The sequence below is a fragment of the Narcine bancroftii genome, chromosome 1 (assembly GCF_036971445.1).
Source record: "Narcine bancroftii isolate sNarBan1 chromosome 1, sNarBan1.hap1, whole genome shotgun sequence".
In the NCBI taxonomy this organism is placed as follows: domain Eukaryota; kingdom Metazoa; phylum Chordata; class Chondrichthyes; order Torpediniformes; family Narcinidae; genus Narcine; species Narcine bancroftii.
The window spans coordinates 263,877,210-263,891,279 of record NC_091469.1 but is presented as its reverse complement, the minus strand read 5'-3'; the positions used below and the strand labels follow the sequence as shown (position 1 = coordinate 263,891,279).

The window sequence follows — 14,070 nt, the reverse complement described above, 5'->3', positions numbered from 1 at the left end:
GTAAGACTTTCATGCACTGTAAACATTCTACAATATATTCAATAAACTCATTATTATAATTGTCGTCATAAATATCTTCTGTACCCTTTCCCTTGCCAAAGTTTTTAAAGTTCATTCAGGGATCAATTTCACACCAAGATGGTAAACATGTATGATTCATTCTTAGATGTTCCAGGGAAGTGCAAATCCATGGTTTGTTATTGATGAAGATTGGACTACAGGCTAAAGTGTTGAGTTATCATTATCCATCAATCATGATTCATTCAATGGGGTAGTTCTGCTTAGAAGCAGTAGAACAGGTGTAGGTGTGATTGAGACATACACTAAGTAATGTCTTGTGTTCAGTTAATGTTTTTATAGTAGTCGGCATATTTGGACTGATAAATTTGGTTTGGGATGCTGATTTTGTGTTTGATTTTATTTTAGCATTCTGGCCAAGTATGATGGTCAGTAGCCGGAGAAAGACAAAATGTAGGATTGTATGAATGAAGAATTGAAAATGCATTTATTGGTAGCACTGAATTAATTACAGAAATTGTGGGCTTTGTTGCCTCCTTCCTTTCTTTTCTTTCTTCTACCTCCTCCCCAGTTATTGCCAATTGCTGAACTCTCAAAAGTGGAAGATTACAGTTCACTGCAAACTTTGCTGAATACTTCATGATAATGTTTTAATCTAAAGATTATATAATTTTGTGAGCAGAGAAATGTAAATGATACAAATATTGTAAATGTGTCAGAAACATTTTCTTTCAAAGTACTCCTTGTCTTGGGTAAACTTATACCTCTCATTTTGTTCGTTTTAAATTGGTCACAGTGTTTGAGCTACCAAAAGAAAATAGACACACACACACCAAGAGCAGTTCAGTTTATACAAATGTTTATTACAAATTCAAAAGCTGATTTCACACTACAATATGCAAGCCCTTCCCAACTATACTTATCAACGCTTGGACTGGTCCCAACTGCCGAAGCGAGGCAACGACTGCACACTTGTAGTAGGTTGTCAGGGCGCCGGTAGCAGCTTCTCCACCTCCCCTGACCGGGACGTTGGCTGGACTCCAGAAGTTCTTCTTCTTCTTGCTGAGAGATGTTGCCACCTCTCGGAGAGTCTCAAACTTCAGCAGCGGGACCATGACTTATATTACCCAAAATCTGCTTACCCAAGCACCTATTCCCAGCACAGCAAGAATGATAAGCAAGCAAGCTAGCGTGCTAGGCTACTAACGAATAACATAATTTTCAGCTTATCACTTTGAATACAATGGTTTATTTTGCATCAAGGCAAGGCCTCTGACAGTCTGTGACCAAAACAAGCAGGAAGATTAAATGTTCTTGGTACACAGATGTCTTTTTGTCAGATAACAGCATCTCTGGCCCCTTGGTGGAATTTAGCTTATGTCTGCTGATTCTAAAACACAAGCAGGTTTACAGCCTTGCAGAACCCAGAGCTGCAAGTTTAAAAAAACAGGTTAGAATCTTCCATTACACTCCTTCAGAGCGGTTCCGATGGTAGAATTATTCTTTATTTAATGCATATATGAAGACGTACATAATTGTACCGGGTAGTTCAAATCTTCAAGATTCAAGGAGAGAAAGTTAGTAGAAGAAAAGATCACATTTGTGAGTGTTAGCTCTTGTATTCAGAGGTTGTTACTGGATTTTGGAAATTTTTTTTCCTTTTTAAATTTTTCACACTGTGAACCATATCAATCAAAATACATACAAACATTTCCCTCTTAAATATACACAGTGGCATTTTCTCTCCTTTCTTCCCCACCCTACCTTACCTCACCCTTCCCACCCCCTCTCCAGACCCATTGAACGTTCAACATATACCATACAATAAAACCCTTAAACAATGTCATCACACAATGAAAATAAACAAGAAAATTGTGTCATCTACTTTTTTCTTTTCTTCAGGCTATGTTGGAACAGGAATGTTGACTGCTGCCATTGCAGGAAATGTCTTCACTTCTCCCCCGGCTGGAAGTATTGCAGCAGCGATCCGAACTGTGGTCAGTGCAGGAGCAGGTATGGCTAGATGAGTAATGTACGCTAGAAAATGGAGAGAAGTCCCCAAGATGCCCTTTTGACTGCCACTTTACATGAAAAAAAATTAGGCAAAACAAATTTCTCTAAATTAATCTTGCTTGTTAACAAGTTGGAGATGTTTACTGTATAACACCAAACTTAGTTCATCAATAGATTTATGTGCCTTATTCCAAGTTATTTACAAATATAGTGGCATGACACAATTCCAAAAATCTCCTGAGGAAAATCACTCATGAAATTCTGTCATTTTGAATACCTGCCCGTTGTCATTTTCTGCTTTCCTGTTTAATTTTCATGTCTTTACATGCTATCCTTTTTATTAGCACTGGTTTTAAAACCCACTTGGATAAAATATGTAGGCATTTGGCAATTTACTGTATCACAGTTTTGAAAAATTCACCTAACTTAATTTGACGTGACTTTACATTTACATATACAAGTTGGCTTTCTCTGATTTATTCCACTGAATTTGTATATGTGTAGAAAAACAGTTATATTGTGTTGAAAAGAACATATTTTGATAATTTCTTCTTAACAGATATTAGACTAATAAATCTGATGGATCATTGTGTATTTCTCTTTCTTTCATATCGAGTGATATTGTCAATTTGCATTCTCTATCTTCTACCACCGATGAAAAATCATTGTTATTATATCTGCAATTTTCTCCCATGCTTTTTTTTGTCCACGTGGGATACATTTCTTTCAGGCAACTTATCCATTTTCAAAGATGGCAATCCCCATAATATTTTCTGTTTTATGTATTGCATGCATTTCATCTGATATTTTAGTGTCCCTTAACTGTTGTATCGGGATCATTCCCATCTCTAAATGCCTTAGCTCTTGCTGCTCCCTCACAGCTTCCCTGCTGCTCCACTCCCTGCTCCACATTTCCTCCTTGCTTAAACTCTGGTGCAAAAGTCACCTTTGCTACTTCTCTCATTTCCCTGGCTATTAAATTTTCATTTAAATTAAATTAGACATACAGCACTGTAACAGGCCAATTCGACCCTATGAGTCCATGCTGCCCAAATTACACCCTGGTATGTTTTTGAAGGGTGGGCGGAAACCGAAGGCCCCATAGAAAGCCCACATAGACACAGGGAGAATGTACAAACAGCATGAGATTCGAACCCAGGTCTGGTCCCAAACGTGGCGTTGCCCTAACCACTACGTCAACTGTGCCATCTTGTACCATCTGTGCCGCTACACCAACCGTGCCTACTTTGTTCAATATTCCCATAATGGTTCATGTGCCTATCAATACAATGTTATATATGGACATGCCTGTACTTACTAGTTGGGTGCCCCAATGTTATACATGACACGTATGTGCCCACTAGTCCAGTACCTGATGTATGGAGTAGTAGACCTCTACAGCAACCTAGCATTGTACGTTGACGGATACCCGAAAGCATGACTGATTTCAACAGAAAAGATAGGGAGAGAATGTTACCTTTCTGGGAGAATCTAGAGCTAACGCGTCACTGCAATAATAAGAGTTAAAATAAGGGATTACCTGTTTAATATAGCAGTGCCTTTTTTTCTGCTAGAGAATTGTGTCTGCAATTTTCTTCAAGAAATTTTTATATCAGAGTTTTGAATATTTTTAAGGGAGAGATACACTTGATAATATGATGGATAATTAATGTGGGAATGCAAAATTGAAGTTGAGCTAAAATTGGTAATGATAGAGATTAGTTTTTAAATGGCTGATTGGATTTCAAGGTTAAAATGAAAACAATGACGTTACATATCGTATAACATTATTGTAACATGTGGCTGCTGTCTATGGCAAGCATTTTTTTGTAATGACAGGAAAATTGTCTTCGTAGCCATTTGTAAATCTATGGCTTCTGTAGTTGTATGATTGTAGTCTTTTATCAGTTTTGTTTGTATCCAATTCCTTCCAATGCAGGGGTCCCCAAACATTTTAGACCATAATACTTCCAAACTTCCATAATACATGTGTTTCTTAATGACTGGCAAGAATTGTTTTTCTGAAGAGAACTAAATGTTGGTTGCATATGGAATTTAGATAGTCAAGAATACTACTGTACAACATATTTAAAACCCTTTTTTTTTCTGTACTCTATGCATTCAGCTGGTGTCCTGCTGATTGTCAAGAACTACACAGGAGATCGGCTAAACTTTGGATTAGCCCTAGAGGAGATGAAAATGGAGGGAATTCCTATAGAGATGGTTATTGTAGCTGATGATTGTGCCTTTACCAGGCAGAAAAAAGCTGGCAGGAGGGGTCTGTGTGGCACAGTTCTCATACATAAAGTAAGTCTACTTGTTATAACTCTCTTCGAAGTGCATTTAAAGCAGATCATTTGAATATTTTTAAGGCAGAGGTAAGATAGATGTTTGATAATGTGATGTTAGGTTGAAATCAAGAACTTTGGCCCTCCTTAAGTAATATCTTTATATCTTGCAATTTTTGCAACCAAGTACACTAATGGATAGTTAAGTGCGGAACATGTAAATTAACTCAATGAGATCAGCAGGCCATTTAAACATTTCTTATTTTCTCAGTGGTGTTGGCCAACTGGTCATTGTTTCATCTGATGAAGGTGTGCCTGAAATGGTCTGATAGTCTGTGAAATTGCAGCCAAATTTTAGCCAGACAGTCCACATCGCATTTAAACTAATCTATTACAGACCTAAATTTGTAGATTGACAACCAAACTCCCATCAAATCTTTGCAAAATGACAACATGCTTCTCACACAAATACTCTATCTTCACCTCTGTGATTCTTAAGACAGAGATGTCTTCATTGACAAGCTGTACTTGAACAGAAAGTGAAGAGACACAGCATGACCTGTATCAGTTCAATTTCAAATTTGAGAACACTTTCATGTTTGCGAAGACACCACAACTCAACGACTACTGGTTTTCCCTATGGAACCACACTCCCCAATCTCTGAGGGAACTGCACCTGAGGAGAAAAATCTCTGTTTTAAACCCTAGAATTTATGGCATGAACCACAATGATTTCTAAGGTTCAATCACCATGCAGTAAGGAAGCTGGCCCATTAATTTCTGTGATTTCATAAAGGAGACTGGTTAATTCTAGCTTCTCATCTTAACATGTTAGATTAATTTCAGTAAACTAAGTTCACTTGACCTCCTCTTTGAGTGATCATGTGAAAATTATCCCAATAATAGAGAAGTATTGCACAACCAAGGGGCCTTGGATCTGACAAGTTTCAGATTGTGCTTGGAAGTGATTGCTACATACTAATTTCAACCTTTCGGTGAGTTGCCTTTGTGCAGTAAGGAATTGAGTGGTTAAAGCATGAGCAGAATCTGCAGACCATTAATATAAATCTTTTAATAAATATAAGTGGCATAATCAACATGTCAATTTAATGTAACTTTTATACAATGGAAGCTTAATTAAATGATGAGTCCAAATCTAGTCTCCTCTAGTGACTCAATTTTAAGAGTATCCATCATGGCATGGAAAATATGAATTTTTTTTTCCAAAATAAACTTTATTTTCAATAAAAAAAAATTTAAAATGGCAGTGCTGCCAAAGAGTACAGCAGTGCTACCACTGGTGCAGTGATAGAGTGCACCCCAGTGGGGTCAAACCACCTAGTCCAACTGCCAGCAGATCTGTCCAGGCTTTAAACGGCCTGTTAAACAGCCGATGATTTATTTTAAAATCCCGTGACCACGGGGTCTGGGCCAAAGATGGACATGCCTATGATCAGTAGTGGCCACGAGGGATTGCATATTCCAGGGAAACAGAAAACTGGGAGACCACCCTCTGTTTGATAAGGAGAAGCAGAGGAGATGACCCATGGATCGTCATTACAGTATAGTCCAGTGCGGGGCTTTGCTGACTTAAGGCAAGAAACCCACGCTGCTGGTGACTGCAGGCAAGGGACTGGCACTTGGCTGTTGACTGCTGGAGACTGGCTCGGGACTAGTTGAAAAGTAACCACGCATCAGAACTGGGATGCAAGAGGGTGCTAAAGGTGCTGTAGGCTTCCTGATCATGTCAGAGGTTTGCATCTGGAGCTCAGGATGCTTATGTTTTGGACTGAAGGCTGTGTGGCTGCAGAGACTGTGGGAGCACTGGAGGTGAATCCATGGACATTCAGTGATTCTGGAGAGACTTTTGCTTCTCTTTCTCTGACTGTAAGGGACACCAGGAAATTTCTGCTGAATTCGAATCTTTATCTGCCTTACAATAGACTAAAGAAAATTTTGTGTAATATCACATTTCTGTTTTATTGCATGACATTAAAATAATCTTGAATGAAAACAGTGCCAAACCTTCTTACGTCCTTCGTTTCATCTTGCCATTACATTTTGTTTCTGAAAATTGTAGTGTTTGCCAATCATCCTATGTAGCCACCTAACACCCTGGAGTGATACACCTTCCTTTATTTGAAGGGCTTCCCACCGATTTCAGCTCCTAAATCCAGTGGTAGAATAAGCCTAGACTATTAGGTCCATCCCCACAAAGCCCCAGTAAGCTTCAGTGCATCTCTCAGCATATTATAGTCCTGCAGCCTATAATGTGCCATTTAGTAGCATTTCCTTACTTATATCTCACTGTGCTGGAAGACCCACAATTTCACAGAGTTGATGACCTTCCAGCAGCACTGGATGCCTGTTTCTACTTGTGTCCCTGGGAACAACCTGTAAATTAGAAAGACATTTATTATGCAGCTGCCGGGATGAACTGCTACAAGGAGCCTTGCATCCTTCTCCAGGCCCCCTTCAGTTACTTTTTAAAAAAAAATTCAAAAAAACTTTATTTACAGTAAAAAATGTGTAAGATCTTTTCACATTCTTAGTGTCATATTCATTTGTATTTTATGAATAATTGTGCCTTGTAGCACTAACCTTTTATTGCACCATTGCCACTTATGTTATTTGAGGGGCTCCCACACCAATCTCTGCCCCTCAATATACGGTAGCCAAAGGATCCTAGGCTTACCAGAGAGCTTTAGCGTTGGCTGTACCAAGCCTCAATGCATCTCTCAGTATGTAGTCCAGCAGCCTGGAAAATGCCAACTGCAGCATACTGATTGGTGCTGGAAGACCAACAAGTTCCAGGCAGATCAAAGAGTGTCTTTCACTGAGTTGATGATCTTCCAACAGCACTGACTGTCTACTTTCTATGGTATACCCTGTGAGGCTGCTACCTGGCGGATGGAAGATTAGTTTTATCTTGACTTTGACATTCTGATGTTTTCCCAGTCTGGTCAGGATGAGTTGATGTGCTTGATGGGCTAGCTCCTGACTATGGTACACCAACTGGTATGCCTGCTGGCTTGAGTGCATTGTGAGTTTCAGTAGTTTCCACATTGCCAACTGCATTCTTATAGCACTGAGCAGAGAGCATTGTGTTCATCTTCTGTTGATGAGACTGTACAACTAGCATTATATAAACTCACTAACAGATTTTGGAGCATAGCTCTCTGCTCCCATTTTGCAGCATGAAAGTTTCTCAACACCAACCTCGTGTATCTGGGAATCTGTTTTCCATGAGATTAGCAGCGTGTTGGAGGTTGGGGAATGTACTTCAACAATCAGAAATTTGCTCCCTTAGTAACATGTTTTTGTATGTTCAGTACTGATGTCTTTTGTGATTGCCCATAATTATACATTAAAAATAACAATATCAGAGAAATATTGATGGATATTGACAGAGAGGGTTCTCTCCAGTAGGAACCAATTTTTCAGAAAATAAAAAGAAAATGGTTAGGCGTTTAGATTCAAGTCCATGGTGACTTTTTTAAAATTGAAATATCTTTGCTGTTGACAGATAGCTGGGGCCATGTCTGAGTTGGGAAAGTCACTGGATGAAATTGTGGAGAAACTGAACATCACTTTAAGTAAACTGGGTAAGTGAAACTAAGTAGGTTGTAGAAATGGTTAACATTTCAGGTCGATCTCCTTTCCTCTAAATGACATCTCTGCAGATGCTTCTGAATATTTTCAGCATTTTCTAGTTTTATTTCAGAATTTAGCTGCATTTGCAATTCTTTGTGTTTGAAGTAAAAATGTACAGTTTAGAAAGCATCTCTGATCGATTGCTGAAGTTTGAGGTCCACAAAAGGAAATGGCCAGGCAGATTGGTGAGATTATCCATTTTTGCAGAATAGAACTATCAGATTTAATATATTGTTTTGCCTCCTAAAGTGAGTGGAGGTAAGCTTGCTTGAAACGATGGGCATCGAGCTAATGAAGACAGAATTAATTAGCCTGTAATGTAATCTTTTGGAAATAAAAAGTTTGCTATTTATCCCTTATTTTTCAAATGTTAGGGTCCTGACTTTGCATCCAGATGCCATTCAGGGATGGTTAATGTGGAACGGTAGACCACAGACAAATAGCTGCCAAGATGCTATTCATCCAGGACAAAATCGAGCCCCCTAGTAAACGAGGTTTTACAACTTGTGCACTCTCAGCCTTGTGATGGTCTGTTTGATTATCTTATACCTGATTACATCATATTAGAGACAGATCAATTCAACAATTCAGGAGCTGGAGTAGGCCATGAAGATATTTGTATCTATTCTATAATAACATAATGACCAATCCAATTTTTGGTTTAAAATCTATCATTCTGCCCTTTCCTCTTAATCCTCAATACCTCAATTTGTCTTACTTTTGAAAAGCTTTAGGGACTAAGAGTGTTGATTGCTTAACTTTGGCTTGAATATATGTCCATATGATACGGATCCCATGGAAGCAGAATAATGTCCATATTCTCTTGACCACATTTATTATTTTCTCGATATTCTTCTTCTCAGGTACAATGGGAATCTGTTCATCTCCATGTAGTGTCCCTGGATCTGGGCCAACCTTCCACTTGGAAGCAGATGAACTGGAATTAGGATTGGGTAAGAGGTGTTTCAAAGAACAAATTTTTGTGTTACTAGATATTCATGTATACAGTATATAGATATACAGTAAACTTAACTCAAGGTGATTACACAAGATATCTTCATTAAACATAAGGACCCAGGTAATGAATGCGTTTTTTTAAAAAAATAGACCATACCTTGCTTGATACTGCTTGACAATTCTATTAGATCAAAGATTATCTTTCACCTCAGACCCACATTTGTGCTTTAATACAATATCAATTGATTCTCTGAATACTATTAATTTATTATTTTTTAATATACACAAAGACTAGGTGTCCATGGTCCTCTCAAGTGAAGAAATTTCTCCTCTCTCCTGAATGACCAGTTTCTTATTTTATAATTGTGACTTCTGGTTCTAGATGCCCCAACCATTGAAACTTAAACATTATATTTCCTCTCAAGCTTCTAAAGCTTCTTGTTCTTCTTAACTAATGAGAGAAAAGGGCTAAACTGCTTAATATCTCCTCAAACATCAGAACTATAACTCCCAGAAACTATTCTTCCAACGGTAGAGAGACTAGACCTGTGCACAATTCAGTTTCCAATTTCATAACATTCCTTCTGTCCATAGAGACAGAAGTCTCTTTTGCATTCAATTTCTGTTACATAAAGGTCAAGATACCATTTGCCTTCATAATTGCTTGCTTCAGTTAGCTTTCCCAAGGAAAACTGTGTCTAAGCACCAACATCTATTGTTTTCCTTCTTGTTCAGCATAAAAGACCATCTTCCATTCTTCCACAAATTCCATCTGCCATGTCCTTTCTCATTCACTTGTCCTCTTTGTAAACTCTTGCCATCTTCCTCCATCTTTTTTACAGCTCAGATAGCTGCTGAAGTTTGTATTATCAAAGCATTTGGAAATATTAACCTTAATCCACTTTTCCAAATCTGAATAGCTAGGGGCCCAGCACCATTGCATGTGTAACATGTTGCTGTTCAGAATCCCCCAACACAAGATTGATACCTTTATATTTATTCTTGTCATCTGTCCATTCATTAATCCTCAATTTATGTAGATATATTAACCTCTATGCCAACACAAGATCTAATTTTGTTTCAAAATCTTTTGGGTGGCACTTTATTGAAGGCTTTCTGAAAGTACACATCAGTTTTCACTTTCAGTAATCTACCTTGCCCCTTCATGCTGTTACCTTCTGCAGAATAGCATGGGGAAAGCATGGTTCATATCAAAACTATTAATCATGAATTGATAAATAAGATAGATTGTATAAAACTATGATCAGGAAAATTAAGTGAGGCTTTGATAATTATAACCTGTTCTCTTGCCTATCTGGACTAATTATTAAGTGGAAATACTCAAGGAAAGGACATTTGTTGGGGGCAGTAATGAAAATTAAATATTAGCTATTGCTTAATGGGCAACCAATCCAATTGCTTATTTGAGGCATCTGCTACAAATTTCTACTCTGAGATTTATAGATTCAATTACAATAAGAATGAGTCAGATGGTGTGTTTAGGTTGCTTCCCACTGACAATCAGCGACTTTCTTAGTCGAGTGAATCAACGCAGCATGGCTGGCGTAGTGGTTAGTGCAATAACTTTACAGTGCCAGTGATCAGGACCAGGGTTTGAGTCCCGCACTCTCTGCAAGGAGTTTGTATGTTCTCCCCGTGTCTGCGTGGGCTTTTCATTTGGGCTCCAGTTTCCTCTCCACGTTTGAAACGTACCGGGATTGTAGGTTAATTGGGTGGCATGGACTCGTGGGCCTGCTACTGTGCTGTTTGTCTAAATTAAATAAAAAATAACATAGAACAAAATTTTGTGTTGCGTTTCATTGATTAGAAAATGAATGGATTTCTATGTTGAGCAGGACCGGAGATTTTCCATTTGTCTCTACATTTGGACTCAATAATAGAAAAAAGATCAACTTTGATCCAATTTTACTCTCACTGAAAAATGCACTGATGCCGATAGAGGAGCAAAATGGGAGTTGGCTAAGAGTCTGCCCTTATGCTTTAACAATGCACTCACTATGCAGGCAAATAAAGAATGAATTAGATATTAGAAGATGAATAACATAATGTAATCCTGCCTGAAAACAATCACTGTTCTATTGAGAATAGAAATGTTAGAATAGTAACAATTGTGTTATTCTGACCAGGTTCGTTCTTTGTTTAGGTATTCATGGAGAAGCTGGTATTGAGCGGATAAAGGTAAGAGCTTTAAACATTGAAAATCATTTCAGTGTAAATAAGAGGAAATAAATGGTAAAATGGTCACTGTAATCTTTGCTAACTTATTACAACAGGGACAAAACTTCATTGTACTACCTGCATTATGTAAGAGCATCTCATCCAAATACTAAGCAGGTGGAGAGAAGCAGCTGCTGTGAATTTCCCCATGTTCCTTTCTTTGTTGATTAGTATCATGCTGTGAGAAAAGTTTTTTGAAATCTTAAGACGACTTAATCCGTAGGACTGTGGATATACAGTGCGAGCACATTGAAACAGAAAGTTGTGGAATCAAAATGCTTTAGAAGCACAAGGACAAAATCAAAGTGGTGCTTTAGTTCAGTGCCAAGGGAGTTCTGCACTGTCAAAAAACACATCCTTGAGATAATATGTTCAACTAATGCCCCCCTCAACAGCTTATTGCTGAAGATTGGATGACCAAGGTGAGTCTTTTAACTGAGATCCACAATGCAGAAATATAAATTAATATTATTGCAATGTTATTTGAGGGGTGTTGCTCAATGCAAATAAGGTTGTCATTTTCATGTTATCATTATTCCTCATCTGCTCTTTCGTTGAGCTACCATCATTTTGTGTCTGCATTGTTGCGACTCCTCATTCGAATCCTCAGATTGTTAGAATAATCACTTGTTATCTGTTCCTGCAGATGATGTCAGCTGATGAAGTCACACAAAAGATAATCGATCATATGCTATGTCCTTCAAATGAGTCTCATCTGAGTTTGCAAGCAGGTAAGTATTCCTTCAATTATTCTGCATTTGTCAAGGATTTTTCTCATGTTCATCACAACTGAAAAATGTGGCATTCACCAAGGAGTATCATCTGAACCCAAATAAAATTTGCCACATCTGGCTTATTTTATTTTTCACTCTCAATCCCATTGTCCTGCCTTCTCCCCATAATCTTTAACATCCCTACTGATTAAGAATTTATCAAGCTCTGCTTTAAATAAACCCAAATGACTTGACCTTCACCTCCATTTGTGACAATGAGTTCCACAGATTCACCACCCTTTAACTAAAGAAATTCTTTCTTTGTTCAAAAGAAATGTCCTTTTATTTTGAGGCTGTTCCCTCTGTTTCTAGACTCTCCCACTGCTGAAAACATCTTCTCCATGACCACTCTATCCAGCCATTTCATATTCAGAATGTTTCATGAGATTTCCCCTCACCCACCATCCTTCTTAACTACAGCAATCATAGGCATCAAACCTTCCTTATATGTTAACCCTCTTATCCCCAGGATCATTCCTGTAAACCTCCTCTGGACCCTCTCAAACAACACATCCTTCCTTTGGAATGGGGTCTAAAACTACTCACAATACTCCAAATGTGGTCTGGCAAGCATCTTATAAAGCCCAAGTCCCTTTGGATCTCCACTTTCTGAATTCTCTCCCCATTTAGAAAATTGTCTATGCCTTTATTCGATGAACCAAAGTGTGTGACTATAATTTCCACACACTATATTCCATCTGCCATTTCCTTTCCCATTCTCCCAACCTGTCCAAGTTCTTCGATAGACTCCCCACTTTACTCAGTAGTACATACCTTTGTATCGTCTTCAAATGGCATAAAGCCATCACTTTCATCATCCGGATCATTTGAATGCAGCCTGAAAAGTACCAGACTCAACACCGACCCATGCAGAACACTAGTTAGCACTGCCAATCAGCCAGTAAAGGCCTTCTTTATTCCTACATCTTTCCTTCTGCTAGTCATCCAATTTTCTATCTATGATAGTACCTTTCTGTAATACCACTGGTTTCTATCCTGTTGATCAGCCTCATGTGTGGCACCTTTGACAAAGATCTTCTGAATATCCAAGTAAACAACATCCACTGACTCTCCTTTATCTATTCTAAATGATGCTTCCTCTAAACAATTCAATAGATTTGTCAGGCAAGATCTCCCCTGAAGGAAACAAGTATCTCATCCTCACTCCTTTAGAGAAATCAGGCTAACTGGCCTGTAATTTCCTGCCTTTTGCCTCTCTCCCTTTTTGCAATTTTCTTACCTTCTGGTATCAATCCTGAGTCAAATTATTCTTGATAGATCACGACTATTGTATTTACAATCTCTTCAACTACCTCTTTGAGAACCCTGGGATTCATCTGGTCCAAGTGACTTGTTCATATTCTGACCTTTCAGCTTTCCCAGCACCTTCTCCTTAGTAAAAGCAACTATACTCAGTTCTGCCCCCTGACTCTCAAATTTCTGCCAAGTCACTGGTGTCTTCTACAGTGAAAACTGATGAAAAATACTTGTTCATCCACCATTTCTTGTTCCTCTAAATTACTTCTCCAGCATCATTTTCTAGCAGTTCAAAGTCTCATCTTGCCTCTCTTTTATTCTTTGCATGTAGTATCTACAATAACTTTTTTGTATCCCTTTTATATTATTGGCATGCATACCTCGTGTTTTCTCTTCTTGTTGCTTTTTTAGTCATCTTCTGTTGGTTTTTAAAAGCTTCCCATTCACCAGCTTCCTCATTAATTTGTGCAATGTTGTATTCCTTCTCTTGCTTTTATGCTGTCTTTGACCTCCCTTGTCAACCACAATTGCTTCATCCTCCCTTTAGAATTCTTCTTTTGGATTAAATGATCCTGTGTCTTCTGAATTCTTCCTAGAAACTCCTGCCATCTCTGCTTTACTGTCATTCCTTCCACTTTGGCCAGCTCCTCTTTCATGCTTCTAGCTTCCTTCACTCTTGATGCATCTGAGTTTAGCTTTGACCTCTAAAACTGTAGAATGAATCCTATCATATTATCATCCATGCCTCCGAAGAGTTCCTTTCCCCTGGGAATAATGGGGAGAGATCAGAGTCATTTCATTTCTAAATACTCTTCATATTTGCATACTTAAAAATGTGCTGTTGAATATTTGAAGAGGCAGATGGTCACTTC

At 38.3% G+C, this 14,070-nt stretch overlaps 1 protein-coding gene across 4 annotated transcripts in view; it reads left to right on the top strand.

The window, feature by feature from the left end:
• Positions 1 to 14,070, top strand: part of tkfc (triokinase/FMN cyclase) — a 38,887-nt gene that overhangs the window by 5,721 nt on the left and 19,096 nt on the right. For all 4 annotated transcript variants that reach the window (XM_069897382.1, XM_069897384.1, XM_069897404.1 and 1 more), the window contains 6 exons: positions 1,921 to 2,031; positions 4,157 to 4,338; positions 7,846 to 7,924; positions 8,837 to 8,926; positions 11,095 to 11,129; positions 11,815 to 11,899. In XM_069897382.1, the coding sequence (XP_069753483.1) occupies positions 1,921 to 2,031; positions 4,157 to 4,338; positions 7,846 to 7,924; positions 8,837 to 8,926; positions 11,095 to 11,129; positions 11,815 to 11,899 (582 nt within the window). The remainder of the gene's footprint in view (positions 1 to 1,920; positions 2,032 to 4,156; positions 4,339 to 7,845; positions 7,925 to 8,836; positions 8,927 to 11,094; positions 11,130 to 11,814; positions 11,900 to 14,070) is intronic.